Raw genomic sequence first — 20,835 nt, 5'->3', positions numbered from 1 at the left:
CCTGATTTAAGAAATGGGCAGAACCAAAGAGACAGTTTTCCAAAAAAGTCATACAATGTCCAGCAGGTAGATGAAAAGGTGGCTCAACATTACTAGTCATTAGGGAAATGCAAATCAAACCCATAGGATATCCCCTCACACCAGTTATAACGGCTGTGATCAAAAAAATAAAAGTGAAGTGTTGGTGAAGGGGTGGAGAAAAGGGAACCCTAATGAATAGCTGCTATGGAAAACATGGAGGTTCTCTGCGATCCAGGATTCCACTTCTGGTTATACATTCAAAGAAACTGAAAATCAGGATCTTGTAGTTACCTGCATTTCCATGTTCATTGCAGCATTACAACAGCCAAAATATAGAAACAACCTTAAGTGTCTGTCAATGAATGAATGGATAAAAAAAGATACACAAGAAAATATTATTCAGCTATGAGAAAGAAGGAAATCCTGCCATTCATAATAACTTGGATGGACCTTAAATGCACAATGCTAAGTGAGTAAGTCAGACAATGAAAGACAAACACTATATGATCTCACTTATATGTAGTATCTAAAGAAGACAAACTCAGAGAAACAGAGAGAAGAATGGTGGTTTCCAGGGGTTAAGGGATGGGGAACATGACAAGGTAGGTACAAACTACCTTGTTTTAAGTTTTAAGATTAATAAGCCTGGGGTTCTGATGTACAGAGTGGTGGTTATATAGCTAATCATACTGTATTATACACTAGAATGTTGCTAAGAAAATGAACCTTAAAAGTTCTCACTGCTGGGGTACCTGGGTGGCTCAGTCAGTTGGGCATCTGACTTTCAATTTTGGCTCGGGTTGTGATCTCAGAGTCATGAAACTGAGTTGTGTATTGGGCTCTGCGCTCAGCAGGGAGTCTGCTTAAGATTCTTTCCCTCTCTCCCTGCCCCTCCTCCCAATTTGCAGGTGTACATGCGTACTTTCTCTTTCAAATAAACAAAATATTAAAAAAAAAGAAAAAATTCTCACCACAAAAGAGAATTAGTAACTATGTGACATGATGGATGATGGTAATCATGTTACAGTTTATAAAAGTATGAATCAACACACTATATACCTTAAACTTACATAATGTTATGTATCAATTATATCTCAGTAAAGATAGGGGAAAAAGGGGAAGGATGAAAGAGTCAACAGAAATAAAGATGAGATGGCCTTCTTTCTTTTTTCCTCTTTATCTGGTGCTCTGATTACTCCATCTTTCCTCGTTTCCTTCAAAGTAACGGACTTCCATCTTCTTTTACCTATACCCTGCCTCCCAACACTGACTAAATCTTTAGAAAAATATAGTTTATGGACTTTCATAATTTCAAATAATATTCATATACATAGTATATTTTCTGAAGTAGAATTTCCCACTAGTTATGGGTGCTTAACTAGAACTCAGAGACACTACATCTATTGTCAGGAACACTGACAGCCAAAGGACCATCAGTCTCACTGCTTATTTCTCTGAGGGGAGTTGAATCATGTTTTTTTTTTCTTTTTTTTTTCCAGCTTGGACACAATCTCTTTTTACAATCTGTAATAAACCATTTCACTTTTGTGAATCTTTTTGAAGATTTCTTTATTAGAGAGAGAAAGAGAGCGAGAGAGCGAGCATAGGTAGGGGGAAGGCAGAGGGAAAAGCAGACTCCCCACTGAGCAGAGAGCCTGATGTCAGGCTCGATCCCAGGACCCTGAGATCAGGACCTGAGCTGGAAGCAGATGCTTAATTGACTGAGCCACCCAGGTGCCCCTCACTTTTGTGAATTTTGGCTAAGATAAAATGTAATTAGGGCAAGACAAAATTTATTAGTACTTGGATCATATACGACTTTTTTGTCTGTTTTAGATCTTATGCTTTAAAGAATGCTCCTTCCTCCTCCATGTGATTCTGATGGGCTATCATCCACGTGGCCTAACATTATTCACCACAGGAATAAATATATGACCCATATAATCCAATCAGACTATCTTCTTTTCTTCCAGCCCACTCCAGGATACAGCATGTGGCTAAGTCAGGTTCATCAGAGCCATTTTGAGGGATGCTCAGGGATAGTGAGACAGAAGGGGCAGCTATTGAGAAGGAAGATATAAATCTAATGCTTCAATTTTAATCTGACTTAGTTACTTATAACCAAGTCCTGTTTTATTATAGAATCTGAAAATTATAGTTACAGTTACTCTCACTCCTTTCTTCTGTTTTTTTCTTTTTTTCCCTGTGTTAGTTCGATTTTTCTAGTCAAATAGAATCCTAGATTTTAAAATATAACTCAATAAACTAAGCTCCAGGGAATCCTCATTGAATTCTGCTATGGTATCCTAAATTAATAAAGAAAAGAGGTTTAGGTTTCAAAGCAAGTCCCACAAACCTAACCGACTGGTAATTTTCAAGAGAATTCCAGAAAATTGTTTTCTTTAAAAATGCAGTATAATGTGACGGAAGGAACATTGAGCATTGAAGTCAGATCTCAGTTTAAATACTGTCTCAACCACTCAATGGCTATGTGAACTATTTAGCATTTTGAAACACGTTTCTTCCTGTAGAATATGAAGACAATATTCTTAGGGTAAATGAGAGATCACATTATGTGTTGCATGTACTCAATTAACGTTGTATCTCCTCAAATCCCTTCCCAAACTCAACTTGATGGTATTTTTTGCTTCTTAGATCAATAACAAAAAGAGTTAATTTTTATTTAACATTTACCATGTGCTAGATGTTATCATAAGTATTAGAACATCTACCAACTCATTTAATCCTCAGGGCTCAATGAGGTAGGCATTGTTACTATCCACCTTTTCTCAGGTGAGGTACAGAAGGGTTAAGCAATCTGCCCACAATGTCCCCTATTCAGCAAATCTCACAGAGGATTTGAACCTAGGAAGCTTGGCACCAAAGTCTATACCTTTAGTCGCCACACTAGGATGCCTATTTCAGTTAGTGAATACAGCCATGCTAATGTTATAAACTAACCACAAATTATGGTTGATTCTCTCAAGCAATGATTTTAGATGGTCTAAACAAATTAAATCTTGATAATTAAATATGGGAGTAACTGGAAAAAGAAATTAGAGAAAACAAATGGCTAAAGGGCAAGCTTAAGGCATAATGGACCATATACTCATTCAACAGCTTACTGAATTGCCATCAGTGTACAGGTACTAATCTAAACACTGAGAATGTTCCAGTCAAGAAGACAGACTAGTCTCTGTTTGGATAGAGCAGACAATGTGTGAGTAGGTATCAGACAGTGATGAGTACTGCAGGTCAGGAGTCTGCAAATGCTTCTCTGAGGAGGGAATATGTGAGCAAAGACATGAATCACAAGAAGCCCACCTTGTGAAGATGAGGGGGAAGTGCATTCCAGCACTACGGTAGCAGCAGCCTAATGAGGTTTATGAAATGGAAAGAAACCAGTGTGGCAGGAGTACAGTGAGCTGGGGACAGCTGACAGCAGAGAGGAAATGTAGGCTGGGGTAGACCTGCGAAGCTCTCAGCCTAAGCAGGTTCTATCTGTACTGCAGCAGGCAGTAAGGGTACGAAGCAGGAGCTGGAAAGATCTGATTTACATCTTTTAAGATCCCTTGGTTGCTTTGTGGAAGTACACTGTGGCGGCAATGGTGGAGGAGGCCGGGGGAAGATGCGGAGGGTGGTCAGGGTGCTACTCGCAAAGAAGGAGCAGTGGACTATTTCAGGCATGCCCCTACCCAAGGTGGCCCTTCCCAGACCACCTTAGTAGGTAGTGTGTTTTCTCTCCTTGAGATGACAGGGAAAGACTTGACATACTGTTTGATTTAGAGTCCTTGTTGTAAGAGTTGGCAGCAGTTGAAAATAAGCTAGTTATTTGGCAAGAGAAAAAGTAGCTTAGTTTTGGGGTAGACTGCATCCTTTTAAAAGAGCTGGTGGGAAGACTCATCAAGGAAAAGGCTAAAACATGGATATTTCTCTGAAGCGTAATATTCTCAGTTTGCCAGTGTGGAGCTGACACGGGTCCAGAGCCACTAATCCCATGATGTCTGATCTGGAAGGGATCCCAGAGGTCATTTAGTGCAAATCAGGACTTAACTAGTTTTGTGTGAACTTGAACAAGCAACTTAGAACTTCTCTGAATTCGCTTTCTTGATTTGTAAGACTGCAATAATAAAACTAGTTACCGTACAGGGTTGTTGTGAGGATGGAAGGATGGTATGTGTGAAAGGGTCCAGCACAGTGCCTGGGTTACTTCTTTTCTCTTACAAAGAGGTATGACTTCCTCGTCTTTTTCTTATCTGAGGCCTTTCAGTTAGATCTAAGTCACACAGTAATGTGGATGAAGAACATGCTAAAACCTCATTCAGGATTCCTAAAATTCCACTCTTCTCTCAGGTTCACCTGTCCTTTGAGGAGGGGCGGAATTGAGGAAAAGGTCATTTGGTTAGAATTTGGGTAGCCGGCTTAGATCACTGTTCTCCCTGCCCCAGTGTCAACAACAATGCACCCAACCAGACTGGCCCGCCTTGTCTGCTCCCAAAGTCATTCCCTTGTCTGTCATGCCATCTCTTCCTTCACTGAAGACATTTCATGCCTCTCTCTCAGCGTCTCACCTGAAGTCAGTTAAGTCACGCCTAAAAACTGGGAAGCTTCCTTGATTTCTTCCTTTTCTGAAGGAGGGGCAGACTCTTCACTGTCTGTTGTTCCTCCATGTGCCCCTGTCTTACCATGCCCATCAGAATGTAAGCTCCTTGAGGAACATTTTCTATTTTGTTTGTATCCTCAAGAGAACGTAGCAAAGATAAGTATACAATCTATGGGCAAAAATACTTGTGGATCTACTGGCTGGACCTTGAGGGATCTTTCCAGGCAGATGGCTGGAACTTGAGGGATCTTCTTTCCAGGCAGACTTCAGTAAAAGGCTAACTAAAATAACCCGAGCATTACGGTCAGTTAAAAGACCCTCTGTGGTCTCCATCTGCCAACCCCTATCCTTGGCAATCAAAAGCATTACTGAAAGAGCAGGTGTGTGGCAATGGTGCAAAAGAAAACTTGATATCTAAGAATGCAATTTTGTTTAAAATACATATATATATTATTTTATCTAGACAACCATCTTTTTTTTTTTTCCTTAAAAGATTTTATTTATTTATTCATGAGAGACAGAGAGAGAGAGGCAGAGACACAAGCAGAGGGAGAAGCCCGATGTGGAATTCGATTCTGGATCCTGGGATCACACTCAGAGCCAAAAGCAGACGCTCAACTACTGAGCCACCCAGGTGCTCCTAGACAACTGTCTTAACTTCCCTCAGTGGGTGGTGCTTTTTACTACAGTTACAAAAGGCAGGTACCATAACGGTTAAGAGCAAGAGCATTTCTCAGTTCATCACTTGGGCTTCTTTGTTGCTACTTCTGACAGAGTTGCCTATTAATTCATTATTAGCAGAGCTGGGATGACTGAAGTGAGTATTTCCTAACCACATGGTGTCCCTCTCCTACGTGACATGATTTTACCATCTCCTCAGTCAAAAATTACCTACCACTCTGGGAAACGAACTAGGGGTGGTAGAAGGGGAGGAGGGCGGGGGGTGGGAGTGATTGGGTGATGGGCACTGGGGTTATTCTGTATGTTGGTAAATTGAACACCAATAAAAAAAAAAAAAAATTACCTACCAGTGTAGTCATGCACATACAATACTGTGATTTATAAGACATGTGTATCAGAAAACCAAATATATTTCTCATATATATTTGATCTAGGTCCACAGTTCCGGACTCCACTCCAAACCCTTGAGTTCTCTAGATAAATGTATCTTTTGTTGTAATAATTAAGGTGACTGTTAGACCCTGCCCAAGGGCAGAGGCTGGTTGCCAAGGGAACCAACAGTGTGATTAGAAGGTACCCTCCAACTCCCCAAGGGAGAGGGCTGGAGATTCAATCAAACAATGGTCAATGACTCGGTGGAGCATGAGTCTGCAATGAAGCCTCCATAAAAACCCAAGAGGATGGGGTTTGGGAAACTCCCATGTTAGTGAACATGTAGAGATGCAAGGTAAACAGAGCCCCTGGAGAGATACCTCATGGAAGCTCTATGCCCTTTCCCCAGACCTTGCCCTAGGTATCTCTTCACATGGCTGTTGATTTGTAGCTCTTATCATATTTTTTAGTAAACTGGTAAACCTAAGTGCTTTCCTGAGTTATGTGAGCTGCTCTAGCAAATGAAAGAACCCAAGGAAGAAGCTGTCAGAACCTCCAATCTGCACCTGGTGGGTCAGAAGCACAAGGAACAGCTTGGGGCTTGTTGTGGCTGGTGTCTACGGTGGGGGGTGAGGGGTAGTCTTACAGGCCTGAGCCCTTCAGCTGTGGAATCTGATGGTATCTCTGGGTCGAGTAGATAGTGTCAGAATTGAGTTGAATTCTCATATACCCTGTTGGTGTCAAGAGAATTGCTTGATGTTCTGGAGATGAGGGGGGCAAGGGACCCTCTCCACTCCTAAAATGGAATTGGGTCCGAGAATCCAAAAAGAGGGTACATAATGCCACCTCTGTGACAATTCCGATTAATCTAGGTCTTTTCATTACTTTTGAATCAGTAAGACTGAACTTCTCATGAGGTTCCTTCAGCACTCCACAGGAATGAGTACAGTCATCATCTATGTCTTTGGTGACCTTCTCAATTAAAGTGTTTTCAAATAAATGGTAGGCATGCCAGCCTGCCTCTGTCTATCAGGTTCTGTCATCTATTTGCATAATGCTCCACCTTCTGCTCCATTAAGGTCTTCCTATCATAAAAACAATACATGTCACCAAAGGCCAGAATACTGCCCTAATGAGCTCTCCATTCATCAGAGAGATGCTGATGCTACAAAGAGGTGGGCATAATTTGGTCATCCTCCAGAAACAAAAGTCTGAGAACCCAGGGAGCATGAAATCTAGTTTCAGTTTGCTGTCATTTACTTGTGGCAAGAGATAGGACTTCTAAAGGCCCATCCATGATTTCCCTTTCTCTAAAGTAAAGACAAAAAAAGCCTCATCCTCTTTGTGTCCCTTTTATTTTAAGATCCCACCCTGAGGTAAGAAACAAGTGTCTATGAAGCCAGGGAAGTGATTTAGGTAAACACATGCCATTCTCATTACCACGAGTGCTGAGTAATGCTATGCTACAGTCTGGTGACTTTAGGGAAATATTTATAAGAGTCTCAGAGAAAAACAAAGAGTAGAGGGAGGTGGATGGGAAGGGTTAGGCGAGGCAGAAAAAAAATGTATATATAGAAACGCAGTAAGAGGCCCTACTATCAGCTCACATGGAAAACAGTGTCCCTAGGTCCAGTTTCTAAGTATGGCCTCAAGTGCAAAGAGACTCACCGTCCTCAATGTCATAGGCATAGGCCGAGAGGCGCAGGGTGGTGGCGCAGTACTCGCACTTGAAGCAGCTCCGATGGAAGAACTTGCCCTCAGCACTCAGCCTTTCCATCACGTAGACCCGCTTCCGGCAGAAATAGCACGTGTCGCTGCCTCCTAAGTTCTGTGGGAACTCCTTCTTTATCGAGCCCTGTAATGGGGGACGGTGGGAAGCATGTCAGGGCAACACTTTTCAGACTTACCTCCAGGAGGTGCACGACCCTCACTATACGTGAAACTAGCCCTCACTAAGTGATTTTGCTTTGAGACAGACTAAGATGGCTCACTTTGCTACTTGCTCTCCTAAAAAACAATGGCACCAGTGCAGTGACTGTCACGTGTGCCCTCTATACAGCAATCAGCATGAGCTGGATTCTGAATCGATGTTAATCAATAGTCAAGAGGAAACCCCGGTGGTTTTACAGAATTTCACAACAATCAAACTAAATTAGTTTGACAGAATTGTTTTGAAGGTAGCATAAAAAATACCTATTCAGGGTTCACATGGTTCTACACAGATATGGGTCCCCTGGACTCTAAAGCAATCACTTTTAGAGATACTAAGTATGTTTTTCCACACAACATTCTAAACAACCATTCAGTCCTAGAAATTCAGTTATAAAATTCAGACAATCTAAAAAACAAACAACAAAAACACTACCACATGGCATCTATTGGCTATGTATGTTACTAAGCTACTTAGAATTAACCAGGTTTATTTACCACAGCTGTGCTATATCTAGATAGACAGTGCCCTTAATACATCTCTTACCAGTTCCTTCTTGTCTAGAAGGGTTTTGGGCTGTTCTTTCCTTTGAAGCTGATTGGCTATCTGCTCAGCCAATGAGCTCACTCCGCCCGTGTACATCTTTATATACTTCTATAGGTTGGAGAGTATAAAATGACCAGAATGAAGGGAAATGAGAAGGAAAAAAATAAATAAATTAAGAAGACAGGGGAAAAAAATCTTTGAAAGGTATAAAATGAATACAAGGTGCATCAGCAAACCATGCTAACACAGTGCCCACAAGCAGGGAACCTTGGTGTTAAGAAAACAGGTGTCAATGTCCACACAGACGTACCAGCATTGGTGGGAACAACGGCTGCAGAATTATTAAATTCAGAAAAGGAGAACTTAGTCTTTTATATCTGTTTGGAATATATAGTTCAGGGAACTGGGAAGACAGGATGGATACAAATATAGAACAGACGAAGAAGGGCCCAGATCCTAGTGACTCAAATTCCATATAAAGAATTCAAGAGGAACAAGTCCTACCCAGACGGCAGACATCCAGATTAACAGCATGTTTCAAGTTGGGTCTGGGGAAAGCTTGGAAAGTTATTCTCTCATTTAAAAAGAAACCAAGTTCACTCCTGCAAGGCTGAGTCTCCACTTGGGCAAGGATCGCTAGTGATGATCACTTTCCTCCTATAAACGTTCGCTTATAACCCCAGGCATATGCGTCAAATATTCCTGAGCTTTACCTGGAAGAACTCCTTCTTGGCCCATTCTCCCCATTGATATTTACGTATTCTATTCAGGCTAAAACCTTCCAGACTAGGCTGGGCATCTTCAATATGGCTTCCCGGGACTAATGCCTGTAGCCATGCACACAAGGTGCTCAGTTTACTCTTGGGAAGTCAGAATGTGTTTTTAGGCCAGGAGAGATTATTTTTTCATAGGTTGAAAAAATGAAAAGAAAAAAAAAACCAACCAATTCAATCTTCTACCAATGCTGAAGCAGTAATAAGAAACTCTACCAAATTTCAACAGTAAGCCTTCCTGCTAGGCAGCCTAGCTTTGACCTGTCCTCGGGAAATGAGGTCAAAGTCCTGCTGGCAGTCCTTTAGAGACTCCACAGTCAGGACACTTAGTGTGTGTGACACCCCTCTCATAAACTATGTGGACTAAGACAGCTGCCTGCCAAGTTTGAGGAGTCCTCACTCTAAGACCAACTGAGAAACACACCAGGGCAGTTGTCTTGGGGATATGGTCTGAATGGACAACACACAAAGCCATGTGTAAGAGAATCTCTGGCCTGGGTGATGGCATGCCCTGGGCTGGGCAAACAAGAGAAGTACCCTGGGGGTGGAGCTAACTCCATGTGAACTCTGCTAGAATACCAGAAGTACAAATGAGCAAACAATCCTCGAGGTTTAGTTGGAACTGAGGAGTCAATTCTACTTTTCAATTTAAAATAAGGAGGCTTCCAAGGACTGGTGTCATTTGCTCATTAACTCCACAGCTTATACCCATTAGTAGTTGAGAAAAACAAGTGGCTCAAGATCTAAACCTTCTTTAGATTAGAGACATTAGTGAAGCTTACGCCTGAAACAGACACCAGGCGGAACAGAGCAGATTGTGTAACAGCCGACACCTAGGGTGCAGAAAATCACACTTTATTCTGCAGAAAGTGAGAGTGCAGGCCAGATGTCACACACGAGGCTGGGACGCCCAGCAAGCCCTAGGTCCTCACTGCTTAGCCAGGACCCTTTCCTCCCACCAGGAACCAGCATCCTCAGCAAACAGAGCCCAGGGCTGCCCATGTGTGAAGGCATCAGTTCTCAGCGATGTGGTAATATTGACAAGCATCCCCCCAAGAGCGGTGGAAACTCAAGTTCTATTTTTTCTGGCATGAAAAGCAGATGGTTTCCTTCTCCCCACTCTTAGGAAATAGTCTAAATGTAGCAATTGTTGGACTTCTACTTTTGCCACCAAACATGCGTATGCTTCCACACACGTACCACATAGATTGCTCAAGAACAGCAAACATAAACAAAAATGGTAAAGATCTGCCAATCGCTCTCTGAACTACTCTATAGCTGGATCAGTTCCATTGTAGGAAATAGCAGGGCTCATTCTTCAAATGATTACAATTCAAGGGGCACCCAGAATACTGCGTATTCACCACTCCATTTAAAAGGTTTAATGACATTATGGTTCGTATTTTGTAATACATATTAATATGAAGACATTTGGAATTTAAAAAGCTAGTGGCTGAAACAAGTTTCTTATTATTTGATGTAGTTGAAACATAATAAAAGTGGGCTTACTTGACAGAATTTGATGCAATGAGAGCTAGCAGCCTCTAACTTTGGTGTATGCCTATAGACCTCACATGCCAGATGTGTGCGCGCGTACACACACACACACACACACACACACACACGGACTCCCACAGACACAGGCCAAAGTTAAGAGCTCTGCAACCTCACTGGGCCACATGACATTTGTGCAGGTTAACTGAGGAAAGGCTGAAGAGGAAGGAGCTTTGTCATTTTCCACACTGTGCTACCTGTCGGAGGGAGTCAGAGGAGGGAGAGGCGGGGCGGTTGGAGGAGCGGAGACTAAGAGAAAGCTCCCACTGGTCAACAAAAAACCGACGAGAAGGTTCAGGTTCTGGCTACAAAATACAAGATGGAGAAAAAAAATCAAAGGAAATATTAAAGAAAAACTGACACACTGACCTGAATATGAGGAATTTGGGAGTTTGAGACCTTTATCTAAATAATAAATGAAGTAAAGAAATATTCTTAGTTCTCAAAAGCATGAATGGCTCACTTAAGGCTCCTATTTTGCTTTTCGCTCATTCTTGCCACATGTTTAGAGTGAAGCTCGCTCTGGAACTTGGTCACTGTAGTTGTGAGCCTCTCTCCTCTGAAAGTCTGGTCTTTTCTTGTTTGGCAGTTTTATTCAATCTACCCCAAATGGATCATGCTGCCAGCCAGGAGGTGGCAGAGGGCAGCAGTGCTGTCCTGCTCTCTCACACACACTCTCTGTACTCTGCAGAGCCACTCACTGGTTTCAGCTGAGACTTCTCTCCTGGGCAGGAGGAGATTCTATCACCTTACAAACAGTAAATGACAGAGATAGCAAATCTGGAGTGAAGCTTAACTCCTCTGTAAAGGTCAGAAATGTGGCTTTGCCTCTTCCTACTGCCAGTCCTCAGAGAAACTCTGCCTGCCAAGGAGCCAGCCAAATCCCAGCAATGATCAGGAGAAAAGGTCCCAGGTCCTCTGCAGACTGCATGCAGCATGTGTAGCAAAAAGAAGCTGGGATCTTCCATGGCCCATGCAGCCAGGAACTGCCCAGCCCCCAGAGAGGGAGAAGGGGGTTAAGAGCTCTGACAAGTAATAACTCCTTAGCTTCCTACCAGGTTCAGGGTGAAGCACTTGCAGGGTAGAGGGAAGAGGTACTGTCATAGTAAAAGAAGCCCTCTGTCCCTCTAGCTCCAAGCAGATCTGTTGCACCTCCAGGTCAGCCCCCCACTAACTTCACATTTTTAAGGGGTAGTGATGTGCAGTGTAACCACCCCTGCTCCAGACACTCAGTCAGCGCACTGGCCCTCAGCTCAGCATGTGGGGCAGGCTCAGAAACACAGGCCCAAGGGGGACATCTCTGTAAAAGAGAACCACCCACCAGAGAGAAACAAGACAGAAGGCTACTCCTCCAGAGATGGCAAAGCAGTGAAGCTAACGGAAAGACTGGGGGTGGGAGGTAAGGGAGCAGGTGAGTACACAGGCAAGATTACGGACTAGTGGAGAGAAAATCCTAGAAGAGAACATAAACAGTAACCCTTAAAAGTCTTCAGACAGGAACCCTGCAGTGAAGGACCTGGAAAGCAGCTCATTGGGAAAATGAAAGAGAGCTCCCTGCAAACCTTCTGGCTTTCTGAGCTCAAAATGCTACCTTTCTTTCTGGGCCCTGCAGCTCTAGATGTCCGAAAGTTTCTTCTGCCTATCTCTCCTTTTACTCATCACACTTCCCTCTGTTCCTTGCTTAGGCACCATTTCATTAAAAATCATCAGATCTGCATGCCCTGAAATGGAGGGCTTACCCTCCTCCATGAAAGTGCCTAGTTTTCCTACTGAGAGGAATACAGCCTGGGAAGAAGAAAGAGGCTGGGCACACATGGTGCTCGTGGGAGGAAGCAGTCTTGACAGAAGAGGAGACGGCAGAGCCAGGCTGTGCATGAGGAGAGGAAAAGGATGCCCCCTTGCCATCTCAGCTCAGTCTCTTCTCTCTGACCCAGCACCCACCTGCGTGTGGTCCCCGCAGCACATAGACCGCCCGCTTCTCACATGCTGATGGGGCCTAAGGAGATAGCACTAGCTTCCTTAGCTGTGACCAAATTTCTCAGCAAAAGCAGAAAGAGAGGTAAAAATAAAGAAAAAGTCCCACGTGAAAGTAACAGCGATGATTCTTCAGTCTTGTTGCAAAGCTGTACCCGCTCAGGGGCTATGTTTAAGGGTAACAGTAACAACAAAAAAGTTTCATAAAATAAGCAGGTTTTTAAAAAATGGGTATCTCTGCTATTTGTCAAATTATATGATGGCCAGGTGTAATCAGTACTTCCCCCTTCAGTTTTTCAGAAAAGAATAGCTACAGCTTTTTACTACGTACTGCCATCTTTGTCACTGCCTTCCTTCCTTTCCATTCTCTTCATACTGGAAAAATCCCCACACCCGTAAGAGTGTTTCTACCTCAAGATCCCTGAATGTCAAAAGACAGAAACAAATGCCACCTACTTACTGATCTGAATGCTGAGCAGATTAATGCTCTCCTGTGAATGCTATTTACACGGGCCAACGCAGTTAACAGCAAGAATCTTTGCTCTTGGCTGGGTGACAAGAGTGTGCACAAAGCAAGGGGAGCGGGGACCATCCCCACCTTCCCTCTGCCCCACCACCACAGCGTGCCCCGTCTGTTTGGCCCTCAAGCATCCCATGCCACAGTTCATGCTTTTACCCTCTCATGGTGGGGACTCTGCTTGCCACGGCTGTCAGCATCAAGATCCCTGTACGTCTGTTGGCAACAAAGTAGAAACTTAAGCTCCATCCAAATGTTCTATGTGGACCTACTAAGTGACAGTGCCAGAAATTCAGAATTCATTTCAACACATATCCCCCTGCCCCTGGCCGATCCCCTCCCCAGGTAACCACCATCCCATCTATATCACATTCCATGACCTCAGGACAACTCTTTCTGCAGCACTCTGTCCATCTGGCCTCCAGTGAGGTCAGCCACACAAATAGAGAACTACGGTTAGTATGAAAGTGGAACAAACTTATTTCTTTCACAAAGTGGCACAAGATCAGAGCTATTAAATGGAAGGCTTAATAGGAGAGGCCGATTAGGAGGGTGAAGCTTTCCATAACAAGCCATAAGAAAGGAAAGGTGGGGAGATGGAAACTGGCTGGAACGAATGCTGTTACCACAGTCCAGAGGAAGCTCCAGGGTGGGGAGTGGTCCCTGAACAGGAACACTGGACCAAAGTATTGTTTGTTAAAGGGAGAAGTGGACAACTACTGGAAGCATGTTCAGTCAAAAGACAGGAATGTGTATGCAGTAGGGCTGGAAATCCTGAAGACAGACACACGGCTGCCTCTACTGACCAGAGGAAGCCCCTCTCAGCAACCACGTGGGGGAAGGGAAGGCTACTCTTACCACTCTTTGCATGACTGCTGAGGATTCAACTTATGGCTGTGTGCTGTTGGAGAAACTAGTCCACAGCCTGCAATGGGTGGCCCATGAGCATACTGTCTCCACAGGTAGGATGAGGCCAGGGCTTGGGCTCAGGTCATACCATCCAGATTCAAGTCCTGGCCGCATTACTTACTGTGTGAACTTGTACAAAGTACTTGGCCTCCCACCCTTGGCCTCAGTCCTCTCATCTGTAAAACGGAGGTGGTAACCGTACTTGCTTTGTACGGTTATGGTGAGAACTGATTGAGATAACACACAAGAACTGAGAATCCCACCCAGATCTAAGTGTAATCACTAAATCTACAATGGCTCAGTTCTTAGACCCAGGCACAGTGGCGGGGGTGTCTTTAGCCATCAGGCACATTACTAGGGGTCACCTTTTAAGTAGGCTACCTTAGCTGAGAAAATGTCTTTCCACAGATCATGCCTTTAAAATTAGTATTTTATTGTATAGGGATATCCTACAAAGGTCAGTTTATATCCTATAGATATATTTTATGTAAGTATGCTTGTTGTCCTCTTTAATCACATCTATGGGCAACTGTTCTATAAAGCATTTTTCAAATGATCTGTCTGGAGTGTGAGAGGGGTAGACAGAAAGGATGGGTGTTTGCTGGCATAAGCTGGATCAGCAAGAGACAGGGCTCTCAAAATCAGAAGGAACAAAACTCATAAAGTGAGACCCTATAAAAGGCTTCCAAAAAGCCCCTCTTAATTTATCTCCTTGGGTAGCAAGACAAAAAGTGCCTGCTTTAAATGAGGTTCTAAAGAAATGTGTTGCTCTCCAGGGCTTTTGGACCTTGCATCTATCTGTGACAAATACAGTTTTAGTCTGTGTTTGCATACTTGTTTTCCTATAATATGGGACTAGATTAAACCAGCCAGGGTTTAAATGTATTATGTGCTATCCTGGGGTCTGACTGCAAATTGTTCATTTGTAGCAATAAGGTTGCTTCTGTGACAAATTCGTCCTTCCGATTTTTAATTGTTATCTCTGAAGAAGAGGTAATCCTGATTTGGTCTCTACTCTAGCCAGCTACATAGGCAGGCAGGCAGGCAGACAGGCAGGTGGGAAGACAGAAAGGACCACAGAGCATGCAAAGAAGATCACCTGCTGGCTGCGAGGTGCCCGACAGGGAGGTGGAGTAAGGGGAGGAGAGAGTGTGATCACTTTTTTGGGGCAGGTCCGAGAACGCTCCTTTTCCTGTTGCTTTTACACCAACAGACACAAACAGAGAGAACATTGGTAAAACAGGGGCCTCATTTAGGCTGGTTCTGGAAGGACTGAAGGGCATTGGCCAAAGCCATCCCTCCCATGTCTCTCTAGCCTCCAAGCAGTCACTGTATGGCCAGGGTGGACGGCTTGTTGAGGTCAACTGTGGGGCTCCAGGTCCTCCTTGCTCTATTTGGTAAGTATAGACCACAGGGGTCATCTCTGCAGCTGGCCCTGGGGTTAGAACTTGCAGTGTCACATTTTCTAAATTGCAGGGATCAAGGATATAGTCTGTGTTGGTTTTATCAGGGACGCTGAGGACAGGAGAAATGAGCTTGGATGTAAGTAGAAAGGGACACAGGCCCACCATCACGAGGGGTGGGTGGAGACCGCCTCCCAAGGGCTCAGTCACCCACCACCAGCAAAGCAGCCCTCCCCCCAAGGGCCAGCCCAGACAACACCCTGCCGTAGCTCCCCTCTGCTCAGCCCCCTCGATTACACTTATAAGGTTCTGGAAAGCTACCAAGGAGGTACAGGAAACAGAATACAAGAATCTAAGTACATCTGTCACTAACCAAATACCCTATATATATATCCATGGATTACTTCCCATTTTTCCCATGTCCATCGGATTCCCTTCTTGTGAATCTGTGATTTAGAGAACTCTTTGGTACTTAAGAAACGATTACTTATTGCTAGGCCAGAGGACTCCTCCATGTCCTTATGCCCAGGATGACCATGTGAGGCAGTACACAGGTCAAACCTGGGAGGGAGAAGAGGCTGTGGTGGGCGTGGGGCCAGTGTGTTCCAACCCAAGACAATTTCCTTCGAAACGAAGGCTGGTTAATGCACAGACTCTCCTGGCTGGACAAACTTCTGAGATCAAAAGGCAGGAGGGGAGGGAGGGATGAGCCAAAGTGTTTACACAGGAAGGTAAACAAAGAGAAGTCACTGGTAAGCAAAGTTGTTACTCATTTTCCCTCTTCCATACCATGACCTAAGTTAAAACTGATCCTGTGCCAACTCAGCCAACACGGCTGGGCTTGCCACACCCTCTGCCTCAATTCAAATCTCTTTAAGAAAAACAAGACATGAGTCACATAAGCTACTGCTGGTAAGCCCCTCATTCCTACAGGGAGATAAAGAAGTCCACAAGCAGGATGACTCAGAAGCAGAGGCCACTGGAGCACACCACCGGAGTTGCTCGGTCTCCACATTTTTGGAGCACCTGGCATTGCATGTCAGTGTTCCTTGAGAAGATAAATTTACAGGGCCAAGACTCACGATGCCAACCCTGATTCAGTGTTGAGGAAATAACACATGTAACTGTGAGCTATGGTTCTTTCACAGTCAAATAAATTTACAGTTCCCAAGCAGCCCTGGTGGCTTAGCGGTTTAGCGCTGCCTTCAGCCCGGGGCGTGATCCTGGAGACCCAGGATCGAGTCCCATGTCAGGCTCCCTGCATGGAGCCTGCTTCTCCCTCTGCCTATGTCTCTGCCTCTCTCTCTCTCTCTGTGTGTCTCTCATGAATAAATAAATAAATAAAATCTTTAAGAAAAAAATTTATAGGGATCCCTGGGTGGCGCAGCGGTTTAGCGCCTGCCTTTGGCCCGGGGCGCGATCCTGGAGACCCGGGATCGAATCCCACGTCAGGCTCCCTGTATGGAGCCTGCTTCTCCCTCTGCCTGTGTCTTTGCCTCTCTCTCCCTGTCTCTGTGTGACTATCATAAATAAAAAATAAAAAAAAAAAGAAAAAAATTTATAGTTCCCAACTCTCTGTGACAATGATCTAATAGGATTTTCATTGTTCATGGGGTTTTTCACTTACTAGGATCTACCCAGTCTTTCCAACTGCAATCTCTGGTGCCAACTCCATAGAACCCAGGTTTGACTTCAATGGCTCTACTCTGCTGCCTGGAGAGCTGAGTGATATTCTGCTTCTTTGACTGCGATCACAAATTACCCAGAGGACAACCTAGCTGTATGTCTCCACATAGCAGCCTGCACAAGGTTAGAGGCCATCAGCTGTTCCTAAATGGGACACACAAGCAGGCCCACCAACACCGATGCCCCTTTAGCACAGCGCCGTCGGGTGATGAGTGACATGCCAGTCTCCCCTGGGACAGAGGCCGTGGCTGAGCCAGACTCTTCAGGTCACACTTAGTACCCCTGAGACCTCCCAACAAGCCAACCCAAAGCTGCTCCAGGCACATGCCATTTAAAGTCATCTGTCCAAGCTCCTCCATGGGTTACAACTGGCTTGCCTTCCCCACTGCTCCTTTATGAACACTGTCAAAATCAAGAGTTTGGGGAATCTAGTTTAGAGTTCACTTTCTCCTTTAGCAGATCCTTAACCAAAAATTACCTTTCAAATCATACACTCCACCTAGACTTCAAGGCAAAGGGTAAAGAAGAAAATGGATTTTCCAATGAGTTTTATTTGTTTGTCTGTCTTCCACAAGACCTCCTCCAAGCACAGAGAAAGCAGCAGCTCGGCTTCTGTTGGGAGTCTGGACATTGCTCCCGAGCTTCCATCTCAGCCTCATGAGCCCTGCCTTTAATGTGGCGTTTTTTTTTTTAAATGTGGCGTTTTATTTAAAAGAGGTTAGAAAGGAAAATTTTGCCCTGAATATGATTCAAATAAAACCCACTTGCCACTCCCCAGCACCTCCCAGCAATAGCCTGCACTCTACAGTACAAGAAGAAATCAAGGGTCAGCTCACCTGACCTCTCAGAATCTTAGTCCCCGATGATACCAAACTGCAAGGCAGAGAATCCAGGCTGCACCCATGAGAGCAGAAACTTGCTCAACTCTGACTTGGGAGAAAATACAGTAGAGGCCCCAATCCTCCTGATGGATTTCCTATAATCAACCAGGTGCCATCCCTCTACCCACTTCTTTCTGTCCTATCCAATACTGCCTAGAAAGCAGCTTTCTAGGAGATCCTGTAAAAACTTTAGTGAAAATTTTCATGAGAGGTTGGTGGGGGGATGGAGTAACTGGGTGATGGGCACTATGGAGGACACAATGTGATGAGCACTGGGTGTTATACTCTATGTTGGCAAAATGAATTTAAATAAAAAAGGTTTTTTCAAGGAATATTTTAAATGGAGACAAACCACCAAGAAAATGCCCATGATCATCTTTGTCGAGGGTCTGAAACAAAAAATCATAGTTCAAGACAATTTCTTGGCTAATGTTTTCCTATTTAACATGAAAGGCTCCACTGCCCCAACTCTCAGCCTTGCTGAGTTCAGGATTCTCCCTCCTGAAGAGGACAGATGTAAGCAAAACACCAACCTGGGACAAAGGTTAAAACGGTAAAACCATAGAAGCTGAGGTACCTGAACAATGTCTCATGTAGCTTCAGCTAGTTTCAACACCAAATTACCACCTACTCTTTTAACTGATTTCTCAAATCCCAAGGAGTTAAACAAATCATGCAATACAATCAGCACCGTCTGTTACACTTTTCCCAGAGGTACTACTCAAATGAGTCCAGAAGCTACCTGTCCTTGGGAGCTAGGATTCCTTAGCATGGCTGGCTGAGAGGGATGAGCAGAGTGGAAGGCAGAGGGAAGCAGCACCCATTCTGGTCCCTGGGCAGCTCCTTTACCTGTTTCCACTGGGGGGTGGGAGCAGGGTGACCCTGCTCAGGTAGGCAGCAGGACGGCTGGCTGACCCCACGCTCTTGTGTCGGCTGTGACACACAGGCCAAGTATGGTTGGGGGACAGGACATGGAGACAAAACAAAATAAAATACATTAAGGTAAGAGAAGACACACAAAAGATACGGTAGACAGACACATCTATGAGCTGGGAGTGTGTGTGTGAGAGACACAGAATTAATCCTTAGAAAGTTACATTTACAAAAGAAACAAAATACTCCACCCCCTCCAAACCAAAAGCAAATGCACTAGGAAAAGCAAGGTAATCAGAAGGTGTAATTTTCACTAACTTCTTTCCTAACTCAAAGCTCTGAACCTAAACTACTAATTCTGGTCTGGAAAACTACTCTTTCTACTCAAAATGAGGAACACAACCTTCTCTTAGGGGCAAACTTGCTCCCATGGGGAGCATTCCCAGACCTCCTGAGACGGAGCAGATCCTGTGGTTGCCAGAGCTGCCAGGCAATGTCAGATGTCTATCAATGAATATTATTATTCCTCTCTATGAGCCATAATACATATGATTGGGGTGTAAAAATTAATAACCAAAGAAAGGCTAAATGTGAGAAGAAGTTAATTACGGCCAAACTCCAAGCAAAGTCAGTAACCCCATCTCACCCCTTGTCCTTAGAACAATGGCTGATATGTACAGAAGAGATGAAGAAAGAATAAAAGAATAAGAAGAATGGGCTCCCTTTCCCTTGGATGCTCTCTCAGGTCATTAGGGAGTTTTACAAGAAACTTTCTGTGTAAATCTCCAGATTTCAGCACCTCCTCTTAGAAGTCTCAATGACTCTCAGACAAGCAAGAGGAGAGACGAGATCTAACAAAGAAAAAAAAAAATCTAACAAAGACATCTCAAGTCAATGCCCCCACCTAGCACTCTCAGATTAGTATCCACAATGATCTCTTTAAAATGCTCATTAGCTCATTCTTACTCTAGTTCGAGGATAGCCTATGAGAACCATCAACAACACACAAAAGAAGATTTATCAAAAGAACATTTATTATCTCTGTACCTTATCATGAAAGATGAGCAACAATGAAAACACTCAACACTAGAAGAGTTAAGAAAAGCATGGTACACATACATATGGGAAGACGCCCGAGGAGTTGGGAACAAGGGAATATGCCCAAAGTCATGTGAACAAAGCAGAACAGAAAGTATATATTATGAATGACCTCAACTATGAAAACAAAGATGCACTGGAAAAAAGACTAGAAAGAAATATAACAAAATGTTAGCAGAATTAGAGGTGCCTTGATTGCCTTTATTATTCTCTCCAGCATTTTCCTCAGTAAACATCTACCTCTTTTATAATTCAAATGTCTGCATGCAAACATAGAAGCGTGTATAGATAGATCTAAAACTTTAAAATCCTTCTGAAATTTTGCCACAGACACCTAAGACCTGAATGGTGAGGATGAAGCAGTGCTGAAAGCAGAGGAGCTTATAAAATGCTTTTCTCTGCCACAGTCAGACGAGGAGAGAAGCAGATGTTAGTCTTTGAGGCACCAGGGCTTGGCTGAGACACATCCCACCCCAACTCATCTGACTAAGAAGGTCCCTCCTTCCTATGTGGACAGACTTGGCGTGGGTGGGTGAGACACAAAGTGGGCCTTACCTGTCTCCTCATGCCAGTGGACTGGGGGGGTGCATTCTCTTCAAATTTGGCCAGCAGCTGGGTTGCCATGTACTTCACTTTGTTCTGATTGCCGAGGGCCACATCCATCCTCCTGTCTGTCAGAGTGCTCACCAGTGTGGGCCTTCCTCCTCTGTAGCCCCGGGGTGCTTCCTCCTGATGAAAGGTGAACCGGTGGGCTCCGTTAGAGAAGCCCCCTGCCAACACCCTTCCCTCAAAGAAGTAGTGCAGCCAGTGCTTTGCATGGCGGCTGGTACTTTTGCTTTAGGTTAAGCCTAATAGCTCTCTTCAGGGTTCTAATCTCAAGATGCAGTCATCAAGACTTTGTGCATGGGGCAGTATAAAGAGGTACTTGGACTTGGGCTAGTGTGGTCATTCGTCAGGAAAGCCACCACCCTCAGCCAAAGGCATAATTCTAAAGAGAGGAAAGCACTGGTACAC

At 44.2% G+C, this 20,835-nt stretch overlaps 1 protein-coding gene across 24 annotated transcripts in view; it reads right to left on the bottom strand.

Moving 5' to 3' along the window:
* Positions 1 to 20,835, bottom strand: part of MICAL3 (microtubule associated monooxygenase, calponin and LIM domain containing 3) — a 195,957-nt gene that overhangs the window by 78,789 nt on the left and 96,333 nt on the right. For 17 of the 24 annotated variants that reach the window (XR_005379691.1, XM_038576206.1, XM_038576209.1 and 14 more), the window contains 7 exons: positions 20,377 to 20,550; positions 18,700 to 18,783; positions 14,980 to 15,078; positions 13,131 to 13,187; positions 10,678 to 10,785; positions 8,154 to 8,261; positions 7,346 to 7,532 (listed from right to left, as the gene is read on the bottom strand). Coding sequence is in view for 23 of the 24 variants with exons in the window: in XM_038576206.1 (XP_038432134.1) it covers positions 7,346 to 7,532; positions 8,154 to 8,261; positions 10,678 to 10,785; positions 13,131 to 13,187; positions 14,980 to 15,078; positions 18,700 to 18,783; positions 20,377 to 20,550 (817 nt within the window). In the remaining variant the exon portion in view is untranslated. The remainder of the gene's footprint in view (positions 1 to 7,345; positions 7,533 to 8,153; positions 8,262 to 10,677; positions 10,786 to 13,130; positions 13,188 to 14,979; positions 15,079 to 18,699; positions 18,784 to 20,376; positions 20,551 to 20,835) is intronic. The other 7 variants (XM_038576223.1, XM_038576224.1, XM_038576225.1 and 4 more) reach the window with 5 other exon arrangements.

This window comes from Canis lupus, chromosome 27, assembly GCF_011100685.1.
Source record: "Canis lupus familiaris isolate Mischka breed German Shepherd chromosome 27, alternate assembly UU_Cfam_GSD_1.0, whole genome shotgun sequence".
NCBI lineage: Eukaryota > Metazoa > Chordata > Mammalia > Carnivora > Canidae > Canis > Canis lupus.
Note: the sequence above shows the minus strand (reverse complement) of the source record. Positions and strands in the feature narration are given on the sequence as shown.